General features: G+C 39.8%; 1 protein-coding gene across 1 annotated transcript in view; it reads left to right on the top strand.

Annotated features, from left to right (window-relative positions):
- The first annotated feature begins 10,810 nt into the window (after positions 1–10,810).
- RBP1 (retinol binding protein 1) overlaps positions 10,811–17,038 on the top strand; it is a 37,249-nt gene continuing 31,021 nt past the window's right edge. The window contains exons 1-2 of the mRNA XM_020986138.2: positions 10,811–11,188; positions 11,838–12,016. Coding sequence (XP_020841797.1) covers positions 11,116–11,188; positions 11,838–12,016 — 252 coding nt within the window. The 5' untranslated portion in view covers positions 10,811–11,115. The remainder of the gene's footprint in view (positions 11,189–11,837; positions 12,017–17,038) is intronic.

Genomic DNA, 17,038 nt, shown 5'->3' with positions numbered 1-17,038 from the left:
TGCCCTAACATACAAAGGATATGTAATAAGGATACAGGGACACTTAGCTTTTCTGGACTCAGCCTCCCTCCTCACCTTATGGAAAGGGGGCAGGGTATGGTGACTTGACTTCCATGGTCTTCAGAAGTTCACTAAATGAGAGATGCCTCCATGTGAGTGATTTTTTTTTTTACATTGGGTGATCTGGAAGTTGCCAAGGGACACAATGGCCAATCAAATCCCAGGGATAGCTTTGTTGCCTTTTAGGGAAAACTAATCCCTGTCACAGGAAGGAAGAAGGAGAGCTGGGCCCAAACCATGTAGTGGTGATGGTGGGAGATGTCCCCCATGTTGTGAGGAAACATTGGTAGATAATCAGTACTATTACAAGTCCCCTTAACCATAATGTAGTTTCCATATTTGTCTCTCTTGGGCATATATTTTTACTGTTGTCCTGGGTGAAATCAAGTTTGTTACTCTTGCTTTTATTTTTTTAATTCAGTGGAAGTTTAATAAATGATATTCCAGTGCTTCACTTTAACTCTAAATGAATCTTTATGTTTCAAATAAGATTCTTATATATGACAAATTCTTGACTTTTACTTCTTATCCATTCTACCACCCTCTATTTTTTTGGTGGATGTTTTTATCTCATTAGCTGTCAAATTGATGTTCCTAAAGCCCCAAGCTGAGCAAATTTTTCTGCTCAAAAAATTTCTGTGGCTCCCTATTGTATTTAGGATAAAAGACAAACTTTTCTGTTTGAAATTTAAAGTCCTTCACAGTCTGACTCCAATAAGTTTTTCCTGCTTGGTTTTAGATGAAATACCCTCTTACACTATATTCTAATAAAATTAGCCTCCTTGCTGTTTCCCTGTGTAACACCTCATTACCTGCCTCTATGTTTTTATACAGGACATACACCTAAAATACTCTTCCTCTTCATCTCCACTCTTAGAATCCCTAGCTACATTCAAGGTTTACCTTGACTTCTTCCTCTTTGTGAGCTCTCTTTATTCTTTCAGAAATTGTATTTTATTTACTTTGTGCATAGTTTGCATTTGCTTATTTATCTCCAGTTGTTTCCTTCCAATAGGACGTAAGGTCCCTGAGGGCAGGGAAGAGATTGTTTTCATTTTTATCTTTCCATCCCCTTCAACTCACCCAATGTCTGGTATATAGGCACTTAATAAATCCTTGTTGAATTGAACAGTCACGATTTTAAGGGTTTTTTTTCTTTCATAAAGTCCTGTTACAACATTTAGAGGAGGAGGTAGAAAAAGAAAGGAAAAGGAAATAAAAGAAAAGACAGAGGCTAACATTAAGTATCTGCAATTTGTTCTGCTCAGAAAAATTCACTTCCCATCTCCTTCCCTACCCTTTCCATTCTAGCTCCAAATAATTTGGTCTTCACTTATTCCCCTCCTTTTGTTTGTTTTGTTTGAGGGAATTCCTTTTCCAGCTCTGCTTTCCAACTCAGATACCCCACTTGCCCCTTCCTACTCTATCCAAGGCCTCTACTCCCTTTATTTTATTTCTGCAGATCTTATGGAGAACTGTTTCTGGGTAGACAAGGTCTAGGGTATAGTACAACTCTCTTCTTTACCAGCCTCTCTGCTCTGGACCCAGGCACTCAGTCTGTACTTGGTACAATCGGGGAGGGGGGGGAGATTTGGCCTCTGATAGTTTTTTTTTGGGGGGGGCTGTGTAAGAGGACTAGGATTCCCATTCTCACACTCTTCAGTTCATTACTCTCCCATTCCACAGCCTGAGGAAATAATTTACTTATATCTTAGTTTATGACTCATACCTAGAATTTTCCCCAAAAGGGGGGAGAAGAAAGATACTCATTGTACAATATGAATAAGACATTTTTGTAGGGTTATTTTATTCCTATACACAATATGCCACATATAGAACACTCACAACTGTATATTTCACAAAATCAAACTTAAAATGGGATTCAGTAATTTAATTTATAGCTACTATTACATTCTGCTGGGATGCTGATACTTAAACCTCGTCAGAACATAAAGCAGTCACAGTGCAGCTAATTAGGCATTTTACAATTCACCTTGGCTCTACATTGTCTCAACAACTTCCAGTAGATGTTTTCTGGTAAAAACAATCAGGTTTGGGTGAATCCCTTTGTCAGTGGCCATTAAAAACGATGGAATTATTGCTGGGGTCTTTTTCCCTGCAATCATTCAGCTCAAACCATGCTCTCCAGACCTCTCACACTCAAAATTACCTACAAGCCTGGACACATTCATTTAGGACAGATACCTATTTACTTAAGATCAGAAATGAATAAAAACAGAAGAGGCAGTCCAAAACCAAGCTCAGGCTTGCCTGAACCACTTAAGTGTTTTAGATGTAATGTGCACATGGTTATATGATGGCTTGGGTGGAGAATAGGGCAAGCCACTCTTCCCCCAATCTCCTTCTAAGAAACTATGTCATAACAGTTCTGACATGATTAGTAACTGGAAAGGAAGAGAGAGAGAGCTGGGGGATAGGGCTGCTCTCTTTTAAACATCCACTGAGGAATCAGCTCTTCTAGTTCTGAATCCATTAAAGGGACTCTTTATCATCTCAAAGTACAATTCCTTTAGCTCTGATTCACACAAGTTAGAAGCAAGTTTCAAATATCCCATATGGTCGACCAGGAACGTCAACTCTAAGCATACTCAACTTCCACTACACTAGCACTAATACTGTTTTTACCTTTCTTTGTTCAGTTCAGATAAGAACATCCATTTCTATGTTTATATGACCTTCAACTATAGGGCTCAGCTTCAAGAAATATATCTTTTCCTATCCCCTACCTCCCTTCCTTTCTAGAGTATTTTATTAATATCCAAGCCCTGAGATTTTTTTTGTCATTGTTCCCAAGTGATGCTTTTAAAAGGTGGGTATCCTAAGGAACCAGTGGTCTCATCTTGCCTTTCAGTATGTAAGCACTAGATCCATCACCTAGCTTTTCAGGTTTGTTTACCTTTCTTAAGTTACTTTTGTTCACTGTATCTGCATTTTGAGGATTCTGCCATGATACCTGGTTTTCTCAAAAGAGATTTTCATAATTAAGTAATTGTATTAAAAGTACATCCCTTGATTCTCTTCTCTTCTCCTTTCCACATACACAATAATTGTGTTCAACTTTAAAGAATAATTTATACTTGGAGAAAACCTTTTTATCTCTACTTTTAGATGCAGTGTATTCCAGCCTTTTCTTTAATTAATTAACTTATTTTTGCCTTTTGGTCAGGCAGTTGGGGTCAAGTGACTTGCCCAGGGTCACACAGTAAGTGTCATGTATCTGAGATCAGATTTGAAACTCAGGTCCTCCTGACTCCAACTCTGGAGCTCTATCCACTGTGCCACCTAGCTGCCCCCTTTTCTTTAATTTTTGTTCATCAAGAGTAGTCCTGCACTATTTGGTCTGGAGTTCTTGTACCTGTATGTAATCCGTTTCTTCTTCTAAAGAATTCCTGTTCCTTGAAATATTTTCTCTTTGACTTAATAAGCTTTGGAACTATTAGGTGACTACATTTCTGGTAAGTTAAACCTGGAATTACTCCTTTTTCACTGGTTTATAGATTCATTACTTTACCCTTTGAATCTAATACTTCTGAGTATAGGTGTGGTTTTTTTTTAATGATTTCATAAAATAGGGCATTCAGGGTTTTTGTTGTTGTTTCATTGTCTTTTTCTTATATGATAGTGACTTTTTATATTGGGTCCCCAGCCCCTTTAATTTCTGATATCCAGTTCAATTATTTTTGTAGACTTTCTACACTTCCAGTTTTGCTGTCTTCTAATTTTTCATTAATAACAATTTTTCATTTTTGTAAATTTATAAATAAATATATTATTTATGTAAGTTTTTTAAAATAGATGTTTAAGCTTTATATCTTCCACTTTCTTTTTCAGGGTGTCTCCTGCTACTTTAGGGCCTATTTTGTCACCACCATGACTGCCTATTGATTCATAACATAGATGCAAAACACCACCACCACCATCATCACTAACATTTATGTAGTGCTTTCAGGTTTGCAAAATACTTGACAAATATTATCTCATTTCATCCTCACACAACTTCTATGTAGAGTACTGAACAAAAGCCCTGAGTGAATGTTAATTTCTTCACTGCATTTATTACATCCTTTAAAGTCTGGAGGCTGTCTCAGAACAATTAAAACTTAAGTTAGAACTTTGGGTCATGAACAAACTTACTTTCATTTATTTTATTTTTTAACATGGTATTCCTTGAGCTTTGAAGACCTCAATCCAATGAACTATGTAGTTAGCTCTAAGGAGAGGTGAGTCTCTGTCTTCTGGTGGAAGTTCATGGGAAAATGCTTTTCAGGGCCAACCTAAGCTAAATCCATGAAAATAGGACCAATAAATATGCACAGTCAGCCTTGGAGTCAGTCAGTCAGATTGTCTTTTTCACTTTTCTTTTCCCCCTCTTTTGTTCCCTCAGGCAATCACAATGCTCAAATATCCCAAAGCTTATATGGGAGCAGAAATAACAGATATTGCCTCACTTCCCCAACAGGCACTTTCCTAAGAAATAAGCAATGAAAACTGATAAAACATCATTGACACCTTTCAGAGACAGGCCTTTTCTTGCATAAAATGGGAAAGTTGAGAATCTATATTTGGTTGTATCCCCACTGGCTGATGTGATGTTGTTTTTGGCTGTCCAGATGGCAGCTCACCTCAAGACAGAAATGTGAAGATTCAGACCTTCCTCAATCATCAACCTGCTTTTGGCCTTCGTTGCTTGATTATGAAGAATACCCTTCAATAAATATCATTAGGATATGGAAGTTTTGTACATGAGTTATTTCTTGTCCTTCCCAGGAAGGCCACTGTTCATCAGCATCAGCAGCAGCATCATTAACAACAACAACATCCAGTCATTTAGAGAAGCATTTGCTGTCAAATGTAGAAAATAAAATATGAGGAAGAACCTGATCGACTCAATTTTTCACTAAACAAAACAAACCAAACCACTGTTGTGGTGGTAGTTTTTCATGTTGCATAATCATTCTTTTTTCTGCAGTTTTCTGCACACATTAGTCTTTCTGTTTTAGAAGATTTTCTTTTCCTACTCATTCCTTCAGTCTCTGCCTATAGGGTATTTCTTTTTGATTATGTCTTTTCTTGCCCCTCCTTTTGCCATTCTTTCACCTTATCTGGGACATTTCTTACTATTTTGAGGTGACAAAAAGAATATGGTTTGCGCACAACTCATTCAGCCATCTTTCTGAAAGTTCCCTTCAATCATTGGGAAGTTCCAGGAGTCTCACTAAAGTATTTCACCAGAGGGCTCACTGTGCACACTGTTTTATGTTTAATTTAACCTCCTTGGTTGAAATGGGTGGCCAATGGTGACTAATTCCCTTGGATAGTAAAGACCCCTTAGCTTCAGCCATAGGGCAACTAGTTTGGCTCAATGGATAGAGCACTGGACTTAGAATCAGAAAACTCATCTTCCTAAGTTCAAAACTGGCCTTAGATACTTACTACTGGACAAAACCACTTAACCCTGTTTACCTCAGTTCCTCATCTGTAAAATGATCTGGAAAAAGAAAATGACAAATCACTCCAATATCTTTGCCAAGAAAACCCCACATGGGGTCATGAAGCATCAGACATGATTGAAGAATAACACATACTCAGCATTACTGTTTAGGCACGAAACAGATATCATGATCAATCCATTTTATAAGAAAAGAGTTTCCTTATATATGTGCTTCTGAACACCATCATCAAGTCAAAACAAATACTTAATCACAGGGGTTCTACCATAGTAATTTAATAAAGAGGAACTCCAACCAAATTTAGAGTCAATAGTAGGATTAGAGGATGGCATAGGCAGTTTATCTTTTATTTGTTTCCTTTTCTCTGGATCTGAAACAGAACTTTTGGGATTCATGATGACAAGCAACATTAGACTCTTTTTCATGGCCAAATGACTCTCCCTCCATTTGAGCCCCATCCATTAGCCTGGGGCAAACCATAGAGTACACTCAGGATGGATGGAATAGATATTTTTATTGTAAATTTAGGGGCCATATTAGTCAGGCTTAGGTGTGGTCATCCCAGGATAGATTCCAGGTTGACTTCACTTGACTCTGGGATCCAGATAGCTAGTTTTGAAGGGATGGTTAGATTCTAGACCAATATATTCACTAAGGCCTAGGTCCAGAACCACCCAGTGCTGAATCAATGAAACAAGACTAGACAGGACCCAGTCTCACACATCCATGTGAACTTGAAGAGTTAAGAAGGTGCCATTCACTAGGCTATTAACAGAACCATAGTAGAGTTAGGGAGTGTGGGCCAAGTGGTTGTCAGTCAACATTTATTAAGCACTTGCTGTGTTCTAGACATTGTACTATATTCTCAGAATACAAAAAGAAAAATGAAACAGTCCCTGTCCTCATGTAGCTTACTTTTTCTTGGTTAAATAAAGACACATATAAGTAAATGTAAAATATATACAAAGTAAATACTTAGTAATTTGGGGGAGACACTAGCATCCAGGAGGATCAGAAAAGATTTCATGTATGAAGTGGCACTGAGCTATGACTTGGAGGGAACTAGCATTCCTCAGAGGAAGGAGGAAAGGGAGTTCTTTGAAAGCAATGGCAAAAGCACAGAGATAGGAGGTGAAATGTGTACAAGGAATTGCAAGCCAGCTGGTTTGACTGGAATGTAAAGTGTGAAAGGAGGTAACATGTAATTAGCCCAGAAAAGGAGGCTGAAGCTAGATTGTAAAGGACTTTAAATGTCAAACAAAGGAGTTTGTATTTTAACCTCAAGGCAACATAAAATCATTGGAGCTTTTTTTTTTTCCTTGCAAGAGAGAACATGGTCTGACCTGTGTTTTAGGAATATTAATTTGGCGATTGTGTGGCTTGGCTTTTGGTTTGGAGAGGGGAAACATAAGAGATAGGAAGCTCCATTTGGCCAGTTACTGCAGTACTCTAGGTAAGAAAGTAGGAGCCTGAAGTAGGATGATGGTCTGTGAATGGAAAGTAGAGGATGGGTGGGAGAGATGATGTGGAGGTAGCTTTAAGAATACTTAGCAACTGATTAGATGTGAAGGATGAGGGAGAGAGAAGGTTTGATGATGACTCCAAGTTTGCAAACTTGGGTGATGTGGGCCTTGGCCTCTAAGCCTATGCAAAGGAGTAACTCTGGGGAATGATTTAAGTCCCAGGAAGGCAAGCCAGTAATAGCGGAAGCTTGTTCCACCTCAAACTAGGCACATATCTCCCTTTTCAGAACACTCTGGCTAGCCAACTTATTCCATCTGACTACTAATGGCTATTAAGTCTGAGAAGAATTATGAGTGTCCCTGTCAGAGTTCAAGACATGTTGGAGATCAGCAGGTGGTCAACATCTCAGCTTTGTTGGCCAACAGGAGATAGCCTGAACCAGATAGACCCACTGGAGTGGGTCAGACCACCAGGACAGGTCTTAACAGAAGAAGATATAAGGAGGTCAAATGAGTCAGGCAGTTGGAATTAAGCTGATCTATCAGTAGGCAGCAAGTAGGACATGGCAGCTGAGGAGTCTGGTAGCTAGCACGAAGGAATCCGAGGTCCAACAACAGCAGGTAGCAAGAACTCAGCAACATGGTTCAATGTCAACACTCTAGTCCCTGAGAGGACAGATGTGGGATGGGTAATATGTGATGCCAGACTGACAAGAAATTAAGGCAGAGACTCAGGCATGGGTAGATAAGATAAGATTCCAGTAGGTGAATGATTGCTTTTTAATTTATTGAATAATTACTAGAATGGGTTTATAGGCAGGCACTTGAAAAGAGGTGGTGGTAGTAATCAACATTTATATAATACTTCAAGATTTGCAAAGTGCTTTAAGAATATCTCATTTGATCTTCAACACAAACCTATGAGGGAGTTGCTATTGTTATCCCCATTTTACAAATGAGGAAACTGAAGCAGTTAAATGACTTGCCCAAGGTCACACAGCTAGTAAGTATCTGAGGCAGATCTCAAAATCTTGACTCCAAGACCAGGCCCTCTACCTGCTACACCAAGCTTTTCCCATAGTTATAGGAAAGAGTAGCACCAGTAGAGATGCCAATCTGTTGTTGAACTCTACTATTTATGAATCCTTAAAAGTCTTGCAGAATTCATCTTGGGTCATGTCTGATTTGCTTTTACTTATCATCATCATGATGATCATCAACATTATTATTAATAATAATGCTTACATATTTTAGGCATTTATTGCTTCTTTAGTGTGATAAGTTCTCCTGACACAGATTACAACCCATCTTTGATTTTATCAGTAGTCTTTAAGAGTTTCCATGGCCAACAAAGTTCATCACTCTGTGGCCATCCTGTTGATGAGGCTCTCTGAACTTTGCTAGGTTGGTCCTTGGACAGAATGTATACATTCAATAACCAGTCTGTAATCAAATCCTTCCCAGCTTGGTTGATGCCGGCAGAGCTTTGTGATCTACTGGTATCACTTTTGAGAACCCAGATTTACCTATGTACCATAATGAAAAAGTGTATTATCATCAATGATGCTGAAGTTGCTAATTCCCATTTATGTAGCTCCTTGCCTTTGTGAAGCACTTTCTTTACAATAACCGTGTGAATTGGGGGTGGGGAGGGGTTGGCTTTCTTTTACCCTCAGTGATTAGCACAATGCCTCATACAGAGTAAGCACTTAATAATTCCTTTGATAAGTTCAAGTGGTTTTTATTGCCATTTTACAAATGAGGAAACTGGCTCAGAGATGTTAAATCACTTGATCTGGGTATGCCACTACTCAGAAGGCTGATAGAACTCAAATTCAGGTCTCTGGATTTCAAGTTATGTTTTTTCTGGTACATTATGGTGTTTCAGCCAATAAACATTTATTGAGCACTTACTATGCCATACACTGTGCTAAGAGCTGGGGAGAGAGAGAGAGAGAGAGAAGAGAGAGAGAGAGAGAGAGAGAGAGAGAGAGAGAGAGAGAGAGAGAGAGGGAGAGAGAGAGAGAGAGTCTCTGCCCTTGAGAATCCCAACGGGAGAAATAACAAGCAAACAAATATGTACAAACAGGCTATATATAGGATAAATACCTAATAATGAATAGAGGTAAGGCACTAAAATTAAGAAGGGTTGGAAAGATCCCACCCTGTAGAAGAAGGGTAATAGTTAAGTCTTAAAGAAAGCCAAGGAAAAGATAAGGAGAGGGAGAGCATTCCAGGCATGGGAGACAGCCAGAGAAAATGCCTGCAGCTGAGAGATAGAATATTTTGTTCATGGAACAGCCAGGAGGCCAGTGACACTAGAGAAATCAAAGAGTATATACACTGGGGAGTAAGGTATAAGAAGATTGTAAAGGTAGAAGGGAACTAGGTTATGAAGGGCTTTAAATGCCAAACAGAGCATCTTATATTTGATCCTGGAGACAATAGGGAGCCACTGGGATTTCCTGGAGGATGGGAGGATGCTGTTGCCATTGACAGTAAATATAGAAGGAGAGGCAGAGGGTTTAGGTGGAAAAGATAATGAGTTTAGTTTTGAGTATTCAGTATTTTGGTTTTATAAATGGCCTCCATCTTTCTGAATCATTATAAACTGACTCATCCTCACCAATCTTTGCTAATTTTATTCTCTCACTTAGAATACCCTTCCATTAGAATACTCTTCCATCCATTCTCCTCCCTGAAACTCAACCTTCCTCATTATCAAGTAATGGAGTTGGACTAAATGCTCCCTGATCTCCTTTCTAGCTCTGAAAGTCTATGATTTTAAGGCTAGAAGAGAAAGAAAAAAGGAAGAAGAGGAAAAATCTGAAAGGACAGAGAAAGAGGAGAGAGAGAAGTGCCACTAAATTGTGCTTTGGAGCTGAAAGCCACTTAAATGAGATAGTTGGCCTTTAATGAAAAAGAAAATCAACCCATATCAACATCGCTATTTCTCTGGTTAGCAAACGGATGTTTTAAAATATCCCAGAGTCAGGGTTAATGGAGCTATAAACCCCAGAGTAGATGGAGAGGCCAATGCATATGTGTGTGTGCCCACATGAACTGTGAAGTCAGCAAAGTCGGCCTTTGCTGATGTTCTGCCTCTAAGTCTTCCCCTTTGCCTTGCCCCAGGGCTCCTCACCCTCTAAACTCTTCTGCCCAGACTCTAATCAATGTCTTAATCCACAGGGATGAAGCTCTTTTGTTGGGATTTCAAGGATGTGGAGCCTTTCTTGGATTTCTTCAAATCACACTACATGGGTGACGTGTCTACTCTGCCTCACTCTTCTCAGCAAGATCTGGTCTGTCTATCAGCTCACAATAAGAAAAGCCTTAAGTTTCCCCTCTTTTCCGGCAGTACACTGACTAGCAACTTACAACCAGCCACTCTATTGCAGTCTCACAAAGGGCTGCGAATTGCCTCTTTCTCTAATAACTGAAGCAACAAAGACCTCCCCTCCTTCTTTCTCCCCAACCAATCAATGGGTGGGTTTTTTTTCTGGAAGCCCTCCTAGCATCATGATTTAAGAATAGTCTAAGAAGCTCTGGAAATTATATGAAAGATTCAACAGCAACCTTACCCCCAGTTTCTACTGGACCTCAGTATTCCCAGTTAGAAATAATAAAAGATCTTTTTACCTTCCACTTCTTTCCTGGTCTCAGCCCCTTCCTTCCCCCCCCCCCCCCCGCTTTTTAAAAATTTTCTTTACTGAGAAATATAATTGAAGCAAGGCACACTTAGGTTGCCAAAGCACCCCTGGGCAAACTGGGCCGGACATTTCGATCCCCTTCCCCGCCCCTTCCCCTATTGAGGAGGGAGGAGCAACTCCATTAAAAAGGATGGTGGCTAACCAGTGATTGATCTTCTAGGCTTTGTGTGGGAGGTTTAAATCAAGCTGTCGTCTCATTATAAAACCGAAGGAGACCGCTTTTTTAGAGGATTAAATGGTAGCACTTGAGCAGTAATCGGATTAGAGGGACTTGCAACCCGAGTGCAGGCCCTTGGAGACCTGATAAAAGCAAGGCTGAGCCGCGTCCCGCCTGCCAAGTCCCGGAGAACCCAAACTACGGGGAGCAGACCCTTTCTGATCTGAGGCATCTGCAGTTTGCTGACACCTAAAATGCCTGCCGATTTCAACGGTTACTGGAAAATGCTGAGCAATGAGAATTTCGAGGAGTATCTGAAAGCCCTGGGTAAGATAGTTCGCCTGCTATTTTGTTAATAATCAAAGCGCCACTTACGGTGATTCTGTGCGGAATTGTCGGGAGAGCTCGCAACAGTGTATTGGCCCGAAACACAATCCTTTGTTGAATCGAACACAGCCTGGTTGAAAAAAGTAACTCGTAAGTCCGCGGCTCGAGATGATACAGTAGCACTGTTAAAGTTTGCTTCTCTCAGTGTTGGAACACAAGAGAGTCCAGGAACTAAGATTTGCAAAGACAGCACAAACAGAATTTGCAGCAAGGTCTTGGGGTTAGGTCTTTTGTGCTGCAGATTTGAAGAGAAATTAAATTTTATTGGGGTTAATTAGTGACAAATATCTGAATGCATGCCGTTGGAGATTGGTAATTTCGTTAGCAAAAAGTGAACACGGTTGTTGTTTTGTTTTGTTTTTTAAACTTTGTTAATGCCCCGCCGGAAACATTGCTGCAGCAACTTTTGGAGGTGGTTTAAACATTAAAACAAAACCAAACCAAACCCTTTGATTGCACAATGCCCACGAAGAACTCTCGGTGCGCTTTCACTTTATGGTAGTCCACCTCTGGGCTTCCAGGAAAGCATATTGAACGTTTTCTTATAAACTCTTCCCCTCTCCACCCATTCTCCCCTTGCCCCCTGCAGATGTCAATGTGGCTATTAGAAAAATCGCCTGCTTACTCAAACCGGACAAAGAGATCGTCCAGAATGGCGACCATATGATCATCCGCACTCTGAGCACTTTCAGGAACTACATCATGGAATTCGACGTAGGGCAGGAATTTGAGGAGGATCTGTCTGGCGTGGACGACCGCAAATGCCTGGTGAGGATGAGAGTTAACTCAGCTCCAGGATCCGATTGTTTGCCTCGGATTGCTCTGGGTTGCAGGGCCCTGGATTTGAGCTAGGGAGTAGATGGGAGGGGGTGTTTACTGAGATGCTCCCTTCCTACTCTGCTTTGATAAGGGCACCATCCCAGGCCTCCTCTCTTATCCCTATACGCCTGCTTGTACTTTCTTTTAAAATCTACCTCTTTACTACCAAACTAACCGCAAGAGGTTTTTATTTTTAATAGACTTCAGTTAAAACCAAGTCCCCCATTTGAATTTGCTTTCAGCATAAAATAAACCACAGTAATAAGGAAGGAAAAACAAAAGCTATCGACAAAATTGGTTTAAGAAACAAGCCACAATAAAGGTTCCCATCTCAACCCCCAACAATACTTAGCCCGTTTCGCTTTGTATTCCTAACCCTCTCCTTCAAGTGAAGGAGAGGGTGGAGGGCTTCTTTAGAATTTCTGGCTGTGAACTCTTACCCTCAGGCAGCCTTCGCAATAAACCCACAAAGCCACCAAACCTTCCTGACAATGGTGCCAAACAAACTCCTCCCTCCCACCGCTAGCTCTTTGGGAAATCAGTGACCATTAGGACACCAATTAGTGGCAGTACAAGAGACAGAAGGCCATTTCCAGAGTTCAAGGCTGAATGCTGCCGGTTTCCTGGGGTCATTCAGAGGTCAGAATGCTTTCCTCCCATTAACTAGCTCGGCCTCTGGAAACTAGTCTGTGATACTTCGTAAAACCCAGTCCTGGCGGCTTGTAGGCCTGAGGAAAGATGAGTCCAAGACTCTTCCAAATCTTTTCACTGTTGGCCTCTAGAATAAACAGGAAGTGTAAGATCCCTTCTGGCCAAATATAAATCAATATGTGTTAAGTACTGTGAAGATTTTTCTTTAAATAACTTTGAGATGCCTTAAAAAGTGTGCTGGATTTGAAGTTGGATTCAAATCCTGTTTCTGTCATTTACTGCCTGTATAACCTTCAAAAAGTGAATTAACCTCCTTGAGCCCCATTTAAAAAATTAGATTGGATTGGATGATTTCTAAGGTTCCTTCTAGCCTCGAAATTCAGCTATGGTCCTTTCCTAAAGCTGACTCTTCAATTGGAACACTTGATAGGAAATTATTGTTCAAAATAAGCAAAACTTCAATATTCTTTGGATCTCCTGTGAAAGCAGCAATAATAGAAAGGGGAGAGAAGCTTAGCCCTCTGACTTTGGAAGGATAAGTACTGTACTGTTTTATACTAACTTCTTATCTGCCATATTAATTAGAAGGTAGATTAGTACTATTTTTATTCCTTTCTCATCTTCCCTCCCTTTCCCCTTAAGGGAGTAATTAATAATATTGTACTTTATATTTTGATGCTCTCATCAGTTTCTCTACTGATTCATCCTGTGTAATTCTTGCCTATGCCGTTCCATCAATCTTACAAAGATCTGCTCAGTGCTAGAAGCCTTCTTTCACATCTCGTAATATTTCATGAATACCAGGGCAACACACTCAGGATGTTCATCTGTTAGCCTTTGTCCAGATCACCTACTTTACTAGTACTGCATATCCTTGATGTCTTTTTATCTGCTACTCAAATGCTAATGTGCTCAGACCTACTGACATCCAATGGATATTTCACCATCGTCCTCTGAGTCACCGGAAATTGATTCTCAAAAGATCATGATGTTCCATGATTCATAGCTATGTTGTATCACCAAAAGACTATTGGTGTCGAAAATAGGGACTGTCAATCAAGGAGCCCATTGGATCATTACAAGCACTGTGTAATTTCCCAAATCCCTTCACTTCTGGGCCCAGTTCATTGTTCATGTGCAGTGTCTGTCCAAGATATATGTCCTGACAGACTAAGTCAATGGGCTGCCTATCTGATTGCATGCTATAATCTGGACAATACATGTGCTCTCCATCTGCTGGTTTTCTCCTGGGTGATTGCTGTGCTGGGGAGATTTCTTTTGAATAGCTTTGAATTTCAGATGAAACCCTATTGTTGCAGGACTTGATGCTATGAGAACAATGTTATCCCCAAACAAGATTGAAATGCTTTTCCTTAAAAGGAAACAACGTCAGTCAGTCAGTCAAACATTTAAGTGCCTGCTATCTGTCAGATACTAAGTGCTGGAAATACAAAGAAATGTAAAAGACAATTTCTGCTCTCAAGAAGTTCACCATGTAATGCACAAGACAAGGCTGTAAATAACTACATACAAAACAAGCTACATATAGGAAAAACTGGAAATAATGGACAGAGGGAAATCACTAGAATTAAGAGGGATTAGAAAAGGCTTCTGATAAATGCTGAAATTTTAGCTCAGACTTGAAGGAAGCCAGGAAAGCCAGAAGGATATAGAAATGCTTTGAAATGTAGAGCGATATTACTATCTAGTATTTTATTAGGTGTCTACTGCATGGTAGGTGACAGGATATACAGAAGATGATCCTTCCTTAAAGGAGTTCCCAAACTAATTGGGAATGTTTTATATGTTTGAAACAATAAGAAAATAATACCAGACATATTTAAGTACTTAAGAGCTTAATTGTGCACTCTAGGAATTCAGAGGAGAGGACAGTCAACTAGAGTTTAACGTAATTGAGGCAAGGCTTCTTGGAGGTCGTGGTATCTGAACTGGCCTGGAAAGATTTAGAGAAGGGGTCTGAGGGCTGTTTAGGCACACTTAACATATTGTGATCAGGGAATAGATTGGAAAGCCACATTGGAACATAGTAGAGATAAGGTTAAAATGGTTCTAGAGTTCTTGGAAAGTTAAACAGATGAAAAAGTCCTTCCTTGATTCGAAGAGAGTTTTAGAATTTTTAATTTGGCTAGTTGTGTGATGTGGTTGGGAGAGGGAGAGAAGGGACATTTTAGTGAACAAAAATAAAATCATTCTGAGTCATCAGAGCAGCATGGCAGCTAAAAAAGCCAAGATGGACTTTATACTGAAAGAAGCATAGTGTTTAGGCACAAGTCTTGCCCTGGTTACCCCCATTGTAGTCTAATGTGTTCACCCCATTTTTGGAAGGATGTTAAGTTGAAAGAGCAACCAAAGGAGAATAACCAGGACTTTGAGGAGCCTTGAAATTATCTGATAGAGAAGGTTGCTTAAAGAAACTAAGGCTATTTAATTTGGAGGAGAAAACATTTAGTGGGAATATTGTAGCTGTCTTCGATTCAAGAAACACTCTAAGCTCCTGCTTTGTGCAAAATACTATGTGGAGTATCCAGTGGGCCATCATATGGGAAAGGGAGTTGATTCTTTTTCTTCTTGGCCCCAAAGGGCAGAACTAGCAGCAATGGATAGAAGATAATTTCAGTACCATGTAAGGAAACAATTGGAACTGTCCAAAAGGGGAAGCAGGCTTACATTCACTAGAGGTCTTCAAGTAAAGACTTCGTCGTCATTGAGTAGGGATGTTGTAGAAGCAAGTGCAGTACTGGTATGGGTTGGATTAGACAGACGACTTCCTGAAACTCCTCCCAGTTTTGTCCTTCTGTGAGGCACAGATGAGAGTTTGTCTTGAGAAGCGCAGGGGCAGTGGGAATGGAGAGGAAGAGGGAAGATAGAGCTTTATTATCTTTAAATAAATGATGGTGAATCTCATTCCATTAGCATACTTATTTTTTATTGTTTTTATTTTTTGTCTCCCAACCAGATTTATAAATTCCTCTAGAACACATGTGTTTAACATAAATTTAAAAAGAGACAATTACCCAAGGACCATTCCCATTTTTTTTTTCATTAATTCATTAAGTGTCCATAACATATAAAAAGGCATACTGCTAGGTATTGGACATTTGAATATAAAAATAACATAACATCGTCATGGCTTTCAAGGAGCTTATTTCCTACTATATTTGGGGATGAGGTAAGAGAAAGAGATGCTACGTGGATATGGTTGCATATGATACAAGTAGGAAGCAATACAGACAAAGTGCCTTAGGAAAATCTGAGGACAAGACATCATATTACAAATAATTTGCAAAATTTTAAGTAGATTTTTAAAAACAATGACTTGTCATGAGAAGGTAGTTTATGACTATATTGTCCCAGATTGTCATCTGCCTCAGTCTGGATTACTATGAAGTGCTCAATAAATGCTTGAAGTTAAAATAAAGGATGCTGGGAGAAATTTTATGATATTATATTCATTGTGGCCTCAAAGACCTCTGGTTTGCCCAGAATTTGATAAATAGGAAAAGATCACCCTGGCTGCTTTTTGCCTAGGGCTTGTCTAGGTAAAAATTGCAATGGATACAAAGGGAGGGGGATGAGGAGGAACAGACTGAGAGCTTAAATCCAGGTTCTACAAATGAGGTGATCCTGAAAGCCTCTGAAAGGAGGAGTTTGCATGAAAGATGAATAGGGACTGTAAGGTGAAGCTCTTAGTCTTGAGACTATGGGGAGGTCTGAACCACCAACTGCTCTGAATGAGTTGGGCATGCCTCTGGTATAGATTTTAGCTCTGAACCTAGTTTGCTGTTTTCACATGTCTGTGAATGTGAAGGACCTAAAAGAGCCAAAGTCAGAGGCACACAGCTTAGGGGATTAATTTATAGTACCTTGATAATCAATGATTTCTGTTAAAAAGTTAAGTCTGTAGGAGAAAGGAACCAATTGTACCTACTCATCCACCAAACCCTGGAACTATAGTGCTGGGGAAGGAGCACTGAGGCATCAGTGCCTGTGTTGGGGCTAACGTTAACCTAGAAACTTGACTTTGGGAATTTTGTCCTATCCTTAACTTAGATGTGGTGGTTTTAACAGAATAACCAATGAACACTTCACAGTTTGTCAACAGCTACCTCTTGGAATGTAATTTCATGTCCACCTGTTTAAATTGTCCTAGGTTTGAGTGGAGAGGCAAGCATGGTATGGTAGAAGGAGTAGTGAGTTTGGAATCTGGGTCCAAATTTTGGTGGTAATCCTTATTGCCTGTATATTTTCTGAGAAATGACTTCTCTTGGCTTAGATGGTTTCATGGGTCTTTTCTAGTTC

This window comes from Phascolarctos cinereus, unplaced genomic scaffold, assembly GCF_003287225.1.
Source record: "Phascolarctos cinereus isolate Bilbo 61053 unplaced genomic scaffold, phaCin_HiC Scaffold_726;HRSCAF=1367, whole genome shotgun sequence".
NCBI classification, from domain to species: domain Eukaryota; kingdom Metazoa; phylum Chordata; class Mammalia; order Diprotodontia; family Phascolarctidae; genus Phascolarctos; species Phascolarctos cinereus.
This window is presented reverse-complemented; position numbering and strand designations above follow the sequence as displayed.